This window comes from Alosa alosa, chromosome 17, assembly GCF_017589495.1.
Source record: "Alosa alosa isolate M-15738 ecotype Scorff River chromosome 17, AALO_Geno_1.1, whole genome shotgun sequence".
Lineage (NCBI taxonomy): Eukaryota > Metazoa > Chordata > Actinopteri > Clupeiformes > Clupeidae > Alosa > Alosa alosa.
The window spans coordinates 31,159,872-31,175,037 of NC_063205.1; the positions used below are offsets into that span (position 1 = coordinate 31,159,872).

The window sequence follows — 15,166 nt, forward strand, 5'->3', positions numbered from 1 at the left end:
AAAATCACTTTTTAAAAAAAAGTATCGAAGTATTGAAATCGCAATTCTTGACTTGGTATCAGAATCGACCCCCCCTCCCCCCCATTTTGAAAAATTAATTTTAAGCCCTGCTGTAGTACATGTATCAACTGTGTTGGTACATATTTATTACTCTTTTGATACAGTGAAATAAACCCATTAAAATAAAGTGTACCAGTTAAGTACTTACATCTACATTTATACATCCTGTCAATGATGTTATGCATCCTGTAATTGATGTGTTGAAACGTGTCTGCTGTTACACCACACAGTACATGTGAATTAGTAGACCTGTTCCAAGACAAGACCTGTTCCAGTTTATTCCACTGTATCAAAGAGTAACAAGGTTGTAGCAGCACAGCTGTTACATGTACACTGAAGACAATGAGGCCTTGACTGGAGCTAAGCATGCTTTGTATATCAAATCTATCATGACCAGATTTACCCCATCCAGCAGGTCTCAGGTCAGCTCTTTGCCTCTGATGAAAATTTAGGCAAATTGGCAAAGTTTTGTAAAAGCACTCAGTATTACAATGTAACAACTATATGTAGGTACCCACAAATACATAATGCAAGTACAATGATAGTACCTGATAGTACATGTTGTTACACAGGTTGTACCACTGTACCTAATTAGGTAAGTACACTGTAACAGCGACACATTAAAATAAAGTGTTACCAAAAAAACAAATTAATGAAAGATGCACATATCATTTTATGCACAGCATGTTTAATGAGTATCTGTTGCATTATCAGGTAGTGTTTTGTCCTTATTTAACATGCATATCACAGTCTGAATGAGACTTTGGCTGGTGGAGTTCTTGTGGGATCTCTCTGGCCAGAGGTGCTAAAAATATCTGCTCGATGGGAGCAACTCAAAGTGAATAAGTTGTGAAGGTCCCTGATGGAGTCTAGGACTGAGCGGTACCAGTGAATTTGCAAAGTTTTTCTTTGCTTCTCACTGTCAAGAGGTTGCACTCTTCTCACTGTCAAGAGGAGAAGCAAGTACTGTTGTGCCTTTTTATAGATTCCATCAGCATGTTGTGTGCAGGATAGCTGGAGGTCGATCTCTGTGCTCATGTACAATACATAAAGATCATTAGCTGTGATCCTTTTTTTCATGAAAATGTATTACTAAATAGTCCAAAGGACATTTCTACCAGCTATATTGTGACTTAACATTATACATTTTAAGTAGTGCCAGCACCTTGACCATGGAGTTCACCTTGAAGTTTTCTTTGGCACTTTGTCTTCCAATTCACACACTATTCTTCTGTTCAGTCTGGTCATTTTTTTTTTCGCTTGCAGCCACATCCAGGGAGGTTAGACACAGTCCCATGGACCCTAAACTTAATATTATGTGCAGCTGAGGTCACTGAAACATCAAGCTGCTCAAGGATGGCCTGATAGCCTTTACCATTAATATTCTTGTCTATAATTTTCTTTCTGATCCCCTCACACAACTCTTTCTTTTGCTTTCTCTGGTCCACTGATGTCTGGATTGACAGATTCCTAAGGACTGAAAACTAGATCTCTTTGGAGAGATCACTTATGACTTCAGACTTCCACTACACTGCTTTTCAGAGCTCTCCAGACGGCCAGCAATGCTACCTACCGGCGCTATATGTTGCATTGTCGGAGGTCCGTCCATCGAGCTGCTGATCTGTGGGCTGACCAGCATCTGCCTGGAGAAAACGCTCAGGACCATGTGCTTTCGAAGCTCTACGGATGGGTAGCGTGTTAAAAAGTAACATACCATGTTGTACGTTGTTCACACCAGGAGAATCATCACTGTCTAATGCCCATTGACTTGATATGGAATGTTTATGTTGTCTTTGTCTATGTCTATCCCTGTGTGAAGCACCTTGTAAGTGGCCATTGTGCTAGTGAATGCACTATACAAATATATAAAAAAATAAATACCTACTTTCATGTACGCCCAAACAATTTTTATATCATCAGACACAATTTGAGGCAGTCCCAGTAGCATTTCACAACATTTTTTCAGGAGTTGAAATTAAGAAATACGAGAAAATTGGCAAAATCTTATGTCCAGGAGAAATAGATTAGACAGAAAAGAGATCTCAATTGAAATGTTCTGGGATGTGTTAAATACCAGCCATGGCATGACATGGACACTAAAATGCACATTCTGAAAAAAAATGTTCACATTATTTCTGATCAATTATTATTAGACTATTCACATTTTACTACTATCACAATCACACCACCATGTTATTGAACATCTGTTAATATAGTATGAGACTCCTACTACAGATGGGGTTTTATTGTGGGCCAAGCAGCGAAGCTGTGAAGGCACCCATTGTGTTTGTACTAGGGCTGTCAATCGATTAAAAAAATTAATCTAATTAATTACATACTCTGTGATTAATGAATCTAAATTAAACGCATATATCATTTTTGCTGAGTATTTTAAATATTTAAATTCAAATGAATCATTGAATAATCAGCATTAGTGACATTGAAGTTCAAAAACTCTTTTATTATTATTTTTACTGTTCAAATAATGGCCATAATAATCTATGATATGACCTAATATGCTGAGGAAATAAATTCAAAAGTGCTTCGGGAAGAAGTTTTTTTCACATACAAGGCATTTCAGTCCAGATATAACCTAGGGGACACAATGAAAATAAATGAACACTCCCCTCAATGTCAACACTACAGTATTTCTTTCTATTGATGTGCGACTTTAGAGTTGACAAACTCCGGTGATATGCAAATTCCTTGCTGCAGACATTGCAGATGACTTTATTTTAATCAACACTTTATTTTTGTCAACACCATCAGGCCATTTTTTAAAAGTGAATGTTCCAATCAATGATCTAGGCAGCACATTTTCTTCTCTCTCCTTCATTTTACAGTAATGGTTACTAACTAGAACGGCTCGGGGTCAAAGGTCATACAGAATTGATTAATCTGCGTTATTTTTTTTAATCAGTTATTTTTTCTCAAATTAATTAATCGAAATGAATCAGTTATTTTGACAGCCCTAGTTTGTACCATTTCTTATTCTTCTTCTCCATTGGAAGTCTATGCAGCCCATAGAACCGTCCTGTAAAAAGGTGTGAAATTTGGCACATTGATTCAGGACAGTCCCATAATTCATTTCACCAAGTTTTATGTCTGCAACACAGGCACTCTAGTGCCACCAAAGTTGCCGTTGCATCCATGCACTTAACCTTTGAACCGTATGCCTGATTTTGATCATCGAGATATCGTTGGAATCCTTGGATGAAGCTCATGCACCCCATGACATCAATTTCCGCCATGTTGGACCTTCTGCCATATTGAATTTCATCAAAAACACTAAAAGGTTTTCACAGGTCACAAAATGTCCCAGATTTTCACAAAACTTAGTACAGATGATCCAAACAAATGCATTGTTTTTTTTCTGAAACATAAATATTATAATATATTTTCAGAATGAATTCTGATGTAAAGTTATTGCAAAGATCCTCTTGAACTGTCAGTCAACACGCCAGCCAATCACACTTTTTAATTCAGTGGTAGGCCCGCCCCACCTAGTAACTGTTGCTATGTCCAACTTTAGCTCACGTCCAAAATGAAGTGAACAGCAGCCTGATAGATAGATAGATAGATAGATAGATAGAGTATCTATACTTTATTGATCCCAAGGGGAAATTCAAGCTAATTCAAGCGTTAACTGTCTGTGCAGTCTCTCGTATACGTTTGCAATGAGAGTTCGACAAAGAGATAATAGCCTAGTAGATTATGAAAAATGGTGAGCAATACAATCCAAAGTTTGCTAATTTCTACATTGTTTGTTACGCTAGAACACTTGTTTGGCTGTAGCCAATTTAATGTTACAAATGTCTGTAAGCCTATCATGAGCCTAATAGTTTATTTTAGGCTATAAAATAAACAACATGCCTTCTGTTTTGGCAATGGCAAGTCAAGTAGGACAAATAGCCTACAATGCAAAATGTGAAAAAGAACCCAGGGTAATTTGTGTTCACAATGTACAGATAATGCGAACCGTGCCGCGGACTTCAAAGCAAACTGCGCCGAGACTACCTCCCAAGGTGGTCTCAGTTCGGTTTGCGTTAGAGGGGTCTGAGTTTGTTAGGCATGTTCACATATGCACAAAAAAAGTGGAGTCATTGATCTGAGTTTGTTTAAAAGGCTGAAAGGGACCAAGTGTGAAAACCCTCTAAAAAGTTTTCACAGGTCACAAAATGTCTCTGATTTTCACGAAACTTGGCACGGATGATCCTCAAACCAAGCCTCACAAATGCATTGGTTTTTGGAAGTATATTCAAAACCGTTCGCCTGTCACGACCAATCAAAATTGGCGGCAAAGCGGCCAAACAGGAAGTGAACTCATATCTCAGCAAGGCTTTCACGTATAAAACACTCAAACTCGGTACATTATGAGGAGGCTCAAGAAATTTGGTGACTTTTGACCACTACGGGGGTACTATAATCACAGGTGGTAGGCTCATGTCCCAGCAAAGCTTTCATGTATCGAAACCAAACTTGGTACGTGGACTTGGGACCCAACCCCGAGGACGGAAAATAAATGTAGTGACCGCTGACCACAAAGGGCGTTATAATTAGTAACACTTTCACGTATCGACACCAAACTTGGTACATGGACTTGTGACCACATTCTGAGGACGCACAATAAATTTGGTGACGTTTGACCACTAGGGGCGCTATAATTCAGCATCCTGATGGCTTGTGGATAGAAACTGTCAGTCTCTAATGTAACAACATTGAGTTGCCATGACAACTCCTGATTAACTGCTTGGCCCCTTCATTGCTGCTTGCAGCTGTATTTAATATTGGTATTCTGTATACGCCTGTACGTCATTACCACACAATAAATGAATGTAGTGCTTTGTAAATATATAAGACAAGAAGAACATGTGATGAGCTTTATTTCTTCCTTTATGTTTGGTTCCATCTAATTACAATTCACTGTTTTCCATTTCTTTCACTCCACTGCTGAGGTCCTAACTATAAGCTTGAGTATATTTGGTGGACACATGCCATATTGGTAGTGTTAAGTACAGGAGCCACTGCTCTTCCTCTTCATTCTCCACTTCTTTGTCAGATTTCTGTTCAGTCATTGTTCACTGACCACCTGCTGCATCAAACATTTTCTTCCTTCCCTCCATGCCCGACATCGCCTCCACATTTTTGCGCCAATCACCAACCTCACTTGTCAGTACCTGTAAAAGAACAATAGGGTCCTTACTTAGGCATCTCTAAGCCCATTTTTGACAGGGGGAAGCATATTGCTTTAAAAAAAGTAACACAAAATGAATGTGATTTTGTCCTTGTGGTACCTTCTCCTGTTTGATGTCTTCCTTCTTGACAGATTTTAAGTTGGCCCGGAGGTCCATAGATCCTTTATGTTTGGAGCCTAGTAGAGCTCGCATCATCTCATCTGCAGATACACGCACCTTCCTCAGGGCCGGTTTCTTAAACTTCCCCCCAAGGTCCTGTACCTTCAGTTTCAACTCACGGATCTGATACACATTAACACAAAAATCCACAAATACTTATTACAAATGCCAATACTTACTTATATATGCCCATTGCTAGATTGTATGAATTAATTAATTTCTTTGACTTTCATGCATTGCCCGTCACTCACATCTTTGTTGTGCTTTGTCACTTTTTCCTCACAGTCGTAACGCTCTTCATCAACCACGCCCATCTTTGCATGGAGCTGCTCACAGAGAGTCTTTAAAGAAAACACATATATTTTAACACCAGGAGATATTAACATTGAGATTTAAAATATTCAAAAAGTAAATATAATCAGTCTGCCTGACACTGATGTACAATTTACATTTGCCATTTCCAAAAAAGTTGAGACGGTGTGTAAAATGAAAATAAAAACAAAATGTGATGATCTACAAATCATATTACTAGAAAATAGGGCATAGACTACCTATCATATGTTGAAACTGAGGAATGTTACTAGTTGAATTCAATGCTAGCTCAATGCTAGTTGCCCCTGTCTCATTCATGCTGAGACAGGGGCAACAATAGGCAGCACAAGTTCTGAAACACAAGGAAGTTGTGAAGTTGTTAAACACAAGGAACATTACACAACTTTCAAAATGAGGTTAATTGGCAACATGATTGAGTATTGAGAATTGAACTCTGTGTGTTTGGAAACAGCTGGATTGGAAACAGGCAAGGATTTCCATTATCAATATCCACATCGGTTATCACCGGCCATCGCAGGAAACGACATTATGCAAAAAAGGGACAGAAATCTGGCAAACCTCCAGTCACTAAAACAATCCTCATCTACAGGAGTCTCCTTCTCCATGGGCTTGTGGAAATGCCAATCCACAGTCAACAAAATTGATTTCATTGCTGCCTATGCCAACCACTTTTCTTTGGAACTCCTTGATCTCACTGAGACTTGGATCAAAACAAAGAACACTGCCACCCCGGCTGCGCTCTCCACTAACCTCACACTCTGGATGAGGAGGTGGGACAGGCCTGCTAATTTCCAATAAATGGAAATTCACTCCGCTGCTACCTTCAAACAAATATGTCTCATTCGAATACCATGCTATCACAGTGATCGCCCCGGTTAAACTCTACGTTATGGTTATGGTATTTATGGTTATGGAATAGCAATAATAAACAACAATGTCAATTCAGTCAATAGCCTAAGGAAAATAAAATGTGATGGTCATTTACCACCCACCAGGACAACTGGGTGGCTTTATGGACGAACTGGAAACTGCTCTCCTCTGTCCCTGAGCATGACTGTCCGCTACTCGTCCTCGGCAATATGAACATCCACTTAGATGCCCCAGGCTCAGCAGACACCCTCATGGTGACGCCTCTCCATCTTTCCGACCACTTCTTCAACCGGTTCAATGCCAGCCTGACAGAGCAACCTCCAGCTACTCAGCAGATAAGTCATGTTCCGCCGCAACATCCGCAACCTGTCTTCAACCCACTTCTCCTCTGTGGTCGCCTCCGGTCTACCTCCACTCAGCACATTCTTCTCTCTGGAGGTTAATGATGCCACAGACTCGCTCTGCTCCACACTGAGCTCATGTCTGGACAAACTGTGCCCTCTTACTACAAGGCCAGCTCATTCATTTATTTATTTATTATTTTGGGCATTACATATACTTTTTCTGTATTTTGTATTTTTCTGTATCCTTTTTATTCTTGTATAATAAGTATAAGTACTCTTTTGATTCCGTGAGGCAAATTTGGTCTCTGCCTCAGCACACAGTGAGGTGAAGCACACACTAATTCTGACACAGTGAGCTGCCTGCTACAGCGGCGCTCAGGGGAGCAGTGAGGGGTTAGGTGCTTTGCTCAACGACACTTCAGCCGTTCCTACTGGTCGGGGTTCTATCCGGCAACCCTCCGGTTACAAGTCCTAAGCGCTAACCAGTACACCACGGCTGCCCCTAAAAGACAGGCGCCCAACGTGGAGCTCAAACCCACGACCCTGAGATTAAGAGTCTCATGCTCTACCGACTGAGCTAGCCGGGCTTAGTAAACTACTTCCATTAAGGAAGAATTAAAGATTATTTTTGTCTGGTCGCTTTCTAAAGAGAAAGTTTATCCCCTGGCTTGGCTAAGATAGAAATAAAGTAGTAAGTAGTAAGAAATAAACGTTTTATTATTCAAAAACGTTTAATTAAGTGAATGATATGCAAATGTATCATGGCTAGCCATAAGAGATAGACGTTTTATTAGTCACAAACTTTTAAGTAAATAATATGCAAACGTTTCAATGTATACAAAAATGAATATGATAAAAAAAAAAATATGCAGCAAACAATTGCAAGCAATTATGCAGCTAATGTTCATACGCTAGCTAGCTAGAAGGCTAACATCAAAGTCCTTTTAAGCAAGTCCCACCACTCGGCGGTCATATTGAAATGGTTTTTGGGCACTTATCGGACATCTATTTCAGGTAGAACTGTGCGTGTGCAATGCTTCATAACGACACACCAACCTTGCTGCAGCTGCGAGATCACAGCACATGATTGGTATGATGTATTCACAACATACCACATGATCGGCACGATGTATTCATATTTCAACTTTTGGCAGCAGAAGGGGCGGAATATGTGTAGACGACTGCCATGTTTGCGTTACAAACTAACCCCATACATTTCTATGGGAGATTCTTTGAGTGCTGTGTCTCCTCATTAGAAAGTCTCTGCTAACATCACATAGTTACTCAAAGGTACTCTGGGAAGTATTGTTCAATATCACAAATTGTGATTCACAATCACCTGTGCTTATGAGTATAACATAAAAAAACAACGGAACAAGTCCATTTTTTATCTTTCACTATGTTCAGTGACGTCATAACATTCTCCTGGGGGCTCTCGCAAAGCTCCCACTTCAAAGCCCGAAGTTTCCAGTTCAGGTGTGACATATGGAGCTTTCCTTTTGTCTCGTAAATCCCCCGCCCGAGTTGGAAAGTGTAAATTACCCAGCTTTCTTGCGGCATTTCATGCAGGAACGCCCCCTTTACCTCGGAGTTCTTGAGGGTACCCCGAGGGCCGATGCAATGCTCACAAAAGATTACATTGCTTGTTCAATCCGGTCACCAATTCATGCATCACACAATCTTGCTGTCCGTGCAATACAATGTAACGATTTGTTTTCCAGCCGGTTAGCTAGAGGCTACATGTAGCACAAAACAATAACAATGACTAGCCTCCTGCTAATGTCCCTCTTGGCTCGAGAGAAACACGACAGCACTTGCTGAAATTGAAATAGGCGAAATTGAGTTACTATTTTATTTTTTTTAATTCACATTGATCATACCCAGTAAGGGAGGATGAGGGGCGTGTTCACGTGTTCTAGACCAATGTCCAGCACCAACGAGACAGCTGCTGCCCTGGTGGCATCCATGTTCTTCCCAAAAAGACTACAAACCCCAGCGTCCACGCTAGCAACTCATTCGTACATGTTGTACGGGTGGGCGTACAATGATTTACGAGCCTTATGGAAAGGGCCATAACAACTGGCCTTTGGCCATAGCAACCATCCATTTAGAATTGGTGATGGCAGTTTGTCCTGCAAATTGAAAAATTAGTTGATATGTGGTGGAAAGAAATAGTTCTACAAACAAGACATTAAAGCGATTAAAACATTTACATTATAACTCTGCTGCGCGTTGGGGCCGTTTAAAACCTCGAACTTGCATTTATTTCTGTGAACCGAACACCGTGTCGTCCATTATCCCTTACATAGGCTGCTAGCCTGCTACACTGTCAAAACGGTCCCAACCATAATCACAATAATCCTAGTCAAAGTGAAGAATCCCCCATGTGAATAATCATGTTCGTGTGTCACGAGCAGACACACACAGGCATGGACATATGGACATCAAACACCCTCATCCCTCCAACTGGGTGTGAGAATGTGAGGATAAATATGACATGCACACAACAAATATTTGTTTTTGTAATTAAACTTGTGTGTGTAATATAGCATTTTGAAATACTGTGTGAAGTTGCTTTAACTATGAAAAAATATGTAAATAAATATAGAGTTTATCTGAATCATCAAGGAGTCTGAATATGTAACTCTACAGGATCAGCTGATATCTCTCCTTTCTCACAGCACCTTAAACTTACCTGTAAGTCTTTCATAGAAAGGCCGGAAAGCTGTAAAGGTGGCAGCTTCTCCCCAAGGTATCGTTCCTTCTCATCTTCCCTGTCTACCTTTTCTTTTTCCAACTCCTCGATGGCTCTTGCCAGAAGCATCATCTAATAACATCAGAGATGGTAGTCATGGTAATGTAGATGAGTAAAATACAATGCTACTGTATATGATGAAGCAATCATATAGGAATGCAACACAAACCTTCAGGGAGAGCTTCCGTGAAGCTGAGATTTTAGATTTTGGCTGTATCAAATTAAGAAAAGACAGCACATATATCAAGCAGCCATCACTGGAGAGGGTATAAAAGAAAACATGATCATGACCAGATACCTTATCCATTGTTGCCTTTGGATTCATGGTGACTGATCACGTGTCTGTAAAAATAATGAAATATTAATGTCAGCTTATACTCAGCTAATGCTCAAGGGCACAACGGTGTAAGCCGGGAATTTAACAACTTTTTGTTAAAACCCACAACTTTTTCTACTGCACTGCTAGTCAACTTCCTTAACCACTGCGCTACCACCACCCAAATATTTGTAATATCGGAAATCATTTGTGCAGTTACAAATCAGTTAGTTATAAATTGTGACAAACTGAAGCAAGGAAGGGGCAGCTATAATTATACGGTGGGTAATGAAGCAAACGTGGCTGTCATGAAAAGGGCTAATAACAAAGCTGCCACTCTAGCTAGCTCTTGTGCTGCTAGAAGCCTTGTTAAACGCCCAGTCAGGCATTTCTGGAGAAAAGAAAAGTTGCAGTTTCTTCCAAACATTGCGTCACAATACAATGTCCATATGGGAAGAGTAGACCTTGCTGACATGATGGTGGCCTTGTACAGTACCCCTGAAAAATCTCATCAGTGGTGCCTCTTTGGGCAAACTGGGCTGATACAGTATATTCATTAATAATAGATGGCTGCTCTACCCCCAGGATACCAAGGTCTTTGGTGTCATGAGCTCTCTCTCTGCCTGGTAACACACGCTGATTGAATCCCATTCTGTGCCACCTGTTCCTACTCTGCTCCACTCTACTCTCCGCTCTGCCTAATCACCTTCACCTGTCTCTGCTCTGCCTCACCCTCGTTAACCTACCAGCTGCACTGCATTCACCACTCATCATGCCCTGTATATAAAGCCTTGTTTTTCAGTCCACACTTGTCAGACCGTCTGCAAACCAGCACCAGTTACCTGTCTGTCTTCGAAAACGCCTCTGACTCTTTGCCTGTGAACCCAGACCCGCTCGACTACTTCTTTAATCTCCAGCCCCGGTAATCTGCCTTTCGTCTCTCTTCTACGAATACCGCCTAGCCCTTGACTGTACTGCTGCTTCGTTTCAATTGCTGTTGTGTGTGTGCGTGCGTTTCCCCCAGGACTTCCCGGATCATCCAGCTCCTGCCATTGCTGCTCGGCTACTGGGGGAACACACACACACGGAGACTCTTGGAACTCCCGAAACTCCTGTAACCCCCAACCCTTAAATAAACTTTCTAACGTGACTCTTTTGTGGTCCTCGTCCTGTTTGGTGTCTCCAGCGCTCCAGAGGTCTACATTAGCTTCATCTTTGCTAAACCACTGTGGTACAACGCAATATTTGCTCAAGCAACAACCTAACACCTGTGTCTAGAAAGTACCATTGTTTGGTCGAAAATGGCTAGTTCCGTTGTTCAAAACACTGTCCACTGTTAAAGGCACCCTTAAAAAATGTTTGACCTTAACATGTTTCCAAATTCCAAAAAACCTCATAACATGACGAATGGCACTTCTGCCATTGTCTGAGCGGCCCTCTGTAGGCGATTACTGTTAAAGGGACACCAGGCAAGCCTGAGTGCTTTTTCTCTACAAAGCTCCCCCTGGTACGTGTCAATACGTGTGCGAGCCCTCGCTCAGTCTGAAGCTCTTTTCCTTTTCTTTGCATCTTCCGTCAAGGGTTTTCGCTGCTTCTTCGCCGGCTCTGCCATTATACACACGTTTGCAACAATCGCTAGCCGGGTTTCGTTAGCCTGCCTCTGTGCTGGGGATGCAGGATGTAAACTGATCCTGCTTCTCGCAATGTCTGAGACTTTGTGAGACTGAAGGTCACGGGTAGGATACACCGAACTTGCAAGCGGGATATTCTTCCTACAGGCAGTAGGTGCGTAGTCTTCATTAGCTCTGTAATGAGTCATTTAACCATATACCAACTTACGAAGATGATTAATTAACATGAAAACATTGCATTAATAAATGAGTGGATTATTTCAGCCTTGCTCACGTGCAGGCATAAATGAGTGGATTATTTCAGCCTCGCTCACGTGCAGGCATAAATGAGTGGATTTGGTGGACGTAGCTTTGTCATCAGTGCAACCTCCGTTGTTCCACCCCTGTCCTCAAGAAAAATGAATGTAAATTTAAAACATTATGAAAAGTGAAATACTCAGTTGGAGGGTTTGAGGTATGAATATAAAGGGTCAAACTAATGCAATTAAATTTGACAACCACAAAATATCCATGAACGAAGCAGAAACGACTACTCTAGACCAGTAATTTCTATCACCAAACTTTCCACCCATGTTTGCTATTGAGCGTAGGAACTACCCTTTCTAGAAACATCAAATCCAAGAATGATGGTTCTAACTCCAAAGATTTCGATGGAGGTTAGCCAACTACCCTTTTAAGAAACGCACACCAGAATGACTTTGAAACTCAATGCTGTGCTTCTCAGGCAGGCATGCTCACCAATGAGAAGTGACAAAGTCAAGGAGGATGACATGAATATAAAAATCATATGTGAATACATTTACTGTGCATGATTATTTGTAGTCTTTGCCATTAGATAATTGCAATGGTTTATATTGCAATTGTGATTAAACTACAATTTTCTCAGTTTTAGACATGCATGTTATTCTATTGGTCTAGTAGTATGTCAGAGATGGGCTACAAAGTCAATATTCATTTAACAATTGCCCCACAATAATTTTGAATAAAGTTCTAATGATGGTCTATATGACATAAAATATTAGGCTACTTCTGCTTGAATACAGTACAATAACCATTTTTAAAAAACATGGCCTAGCCTAGTTTATTAAAAACAAGACATGTGTCACGCTTGATGTCACGGTGTACTGGGTTAAGATAATGTTGACTGAGAATATTATGTGCCTACAATGCCAATCTGTAACAAACAAAAGATGACTGATATCTCAATAACCCACCATGACATGACACAAATAATGTGTTAGCACATAATGATATCAAATATCTCCAGAGCTGTTTGAAGAATCTTCATCAAACTATTCATAGTTACTTACTATAAGGGTGTGTTGAACAATTAGTTACTCAAGGTTGTGGGATCAAAAATCAAGGTTGAATGGGGTCATGCACAGAAATGGATATGCAGTGTTTGCAAATCTCTGAAGCAGTTTGTAGGATCATCAAACTTAACACTGAACTAAAATAGGTCATGGGCCAGAAGGGGCTACTACCATGAATTTGCTTTCTTTAAAAAAATGTATCAGCCACATACTTATACCTATATACAATACAGAACTGGTGTGCATAGCAGTGGTTCTCAAAGTGTGGGACAGGCCCCACTAGTGGAATAGAGACATGACGAGGGGTGCGAGGAACAGGAGGAAATAATAATAATAAAAAAAATTGTGCCTATCTTTAATTATGCTTTTCTTTTTGACAAGGACGATCAAAACAAAACAGCCACACACACACATAAGTCATAGACCAAGATATGAAGTAAAATAACATCCGATCCAGCGGACCGAGACGGGAAATGTAACTTGAAAACCAAAATGCAAAAAAAGATATTTGAACATTACCGGGTTAATGGGGTCAAGTGGGGCTTGAAAATTCCCCACCTCCAAAGTGGGGAATGACAAAAACAGTTTGAGAACCACTGGTATATAGGAAGGTGGTACATATTTCAACTCGTGTTAACTCAGGTTTAGAGGGTGTAGTAGGCTTTAAGACAATATAATTTAGGCTGTAAATCTCCTTCCCAACATTAAGAGACATTCTAGTAGCTGATGATATGAGCTTGGGCTCTCTCTGAGTATAGAAACAATTCAGTCTTCCTCCATCCCCTCAACACCAATCATACACTTAAGTCAGTCAAACTGCAAAGTCACTCAATGAGCAAAGTGCCTCGTGCATGAACTAAAGCTATTGTGTGGCATGTGGGAGCACTGAGCTGAAGCACTGATGCTTGGGATCTTGCTCATGGATTTAAATTAGCAAACATAATTTGCTTCATCATTAGATTAGCTTTAGTAAGACTTCTTACTTGTCATTTAAATTTGAGTCCTGTAAGTGCTGACACCTCAGCACAAACTGGCACTGATTCAGCGGTAAATTAAATAAGAAAGAGCTATACTTCTTCAACTTCTTTGAAGTCACAGCTTATGTAACACGCAACAAAACAAATACAATAATCATGGTGACAATTTTTTTTTTTTGTATGTATGTGGATATATGTATTTTTTTACTTATTCCATCTTGGTGAGACACTTATTTAAATAATACAATTAATTACAGACAGATATTGTAATAATTTTAAGTCAGTTAACATATCATTTTGGAAACAAATTAAAATGTAATCTGTTAAATAAACACTTTTTAAAAGTTACATACTTATCTTGGAGGTGCTGTATGAAGATCCTGTAATAAAGTTAACTGCCTGAAATAACAGAAATCAGTGGTTATCACAATGTTTTCCAAGCATGTAAAAACTTTCAAAGAATCAAACATAAACATAAAGAACTCTCCAAAACAAAATTCCATTAGTACTTAATGTCATATTTCCAGTCACTGTGTAAATGTACACAGTCAATAAAAACACATAAACACTATACAAGTTAGTGCATGTCAAGTATACTTTGAAACACAAACACACACCGTACCCTGGTTCTCTTCAGCAGGTAACCACCAACAATGAGAGCAGAGGAGGACAACAGGTGTTTAAGACCATGGAAGCTTATAGTCCTGTTCAGCCACTGGATGACAAATATAGTATATGATGTCTGCTGTTCTGATGCTGGTTAGCCCTTAGGCATGAAACATTACCTACTGTAAGACTGTGACAATGCAGGGTGTATCTAAGAATACACTGTGACCATCATATCTATGGCATTGTCAATGGTGAAACATAGTGGTGAAAATAATGAAAGTAGTGGGCAATGTTGCAACAGGAAACCAGACAATTTTAGTATTTTTAAGTCCAGACTTCAGTTCAGTTCAGTTTAACTTTATTGTCCCGAAGGGAAACTTGTCTCGCAATCAGGTGCACATAAATAGCACAAGATACACACAGACACAAGATGAGAAAAAAGACACAGGTTAATATAAGTTAAGAAACTGTCTTATCAATCTATATTTTTGACAGATGCTCATCAGAATAGTTTATGTGCACTAAAGCAAAACTGTGCAAATTTAGCAGGCGTATTGCACTAGGAATAAAAGAGTTTTTGTAACACTCCATAATAAGGTGCCAT

The 15,166-nt window shown here is 40.0% G+C and overlaps 1 protein-coding gene and 1 non-coding gene across 5 annotated transcripts; both read right to left on the reverse strand.

The window, feature by feature from the left end:
• Positions 1 to 4,926: 4,926 nt before the first annotated feature.
• On the reverse strand, positions 4,927 to 14,612 carry tnni1d (troponin I, skeletal, slow d). Of its 4 annotated transcripts, XM_048268730.1 has the most exons (8): positions 14,576 to 14,612; positions 14,307 to 14,352; positions 10,015 to 10,058; positions 9,886 to 9,927; positions 9,657 to 9,788; positions 5,666 to 5,755; positions 5,355 to 5,537; positions 4,927 to 5,237 (listed from the first exon to the last, which is right to left on the reverse strand). In XM_048268730.1, the coding sequence occupies exons 3-8, from the start codon at positions 10,039 to 10,041 to the stop codon at positions 5,139 to 5,141; spliced, it is 573 nt and encodes a 190-aa protein (XP_048124687.1). In that variant the 5' UTR covers positions 10,042 to 10,058; positions 14,307 to 14,352; positions 14,576 to 14,612; the 3' UTR covers positions 4,927 to 5,138. The 4 variants fall into 4 exon arrangements, with proteins under 4 accessions (XP_048124687.1, XP_048124688.1, XP_048124689.1 ...); XM_048268731.1 differs by lacking the exons at positions 14,307 to 14,352; positions 14,576 to 14,612 and adding an exon at positions 11,318 to 11,564; XM_048268732.1 differs by lacking the exons at positions 14,307 to 14,352; positions 14,576 to 14,612 and adding an exon at positions 10,875 to 10,892.
• trnak-cuu lies at positions 7,476 to 7,548 on the reverse strand. The gene has a single exon. It is a non-coding gene; the product is annotated as a tRNA-Lys (tRNA).
• Positions 14,613 to 15,166: the final 554 nt, after the last annotated feature.

Excerpts from the sequence above, each read along its gene's own strand:
- tnni1d (XM_048268730.1), bottom strand. The coding sequence starts at position 10,041 with ATGAATCCAAAGGCAACAATGGATAAG. Across the intron at positions 9,928-10,014 it reads CAAAGGCAACAATGGATAAG|CCAAAATCTAAAATCTCAGC; the intron begins GTATCTGGTCAT and ends AATTTGATACAG. Across the intron at positions 5,238-5,354 it reads AAGACATCAAACAGGAGAAG|GTACTGACAAGTGAGGTTGG; the intron begins GTACCACAAGGA and ends GTTCTTTTACAG.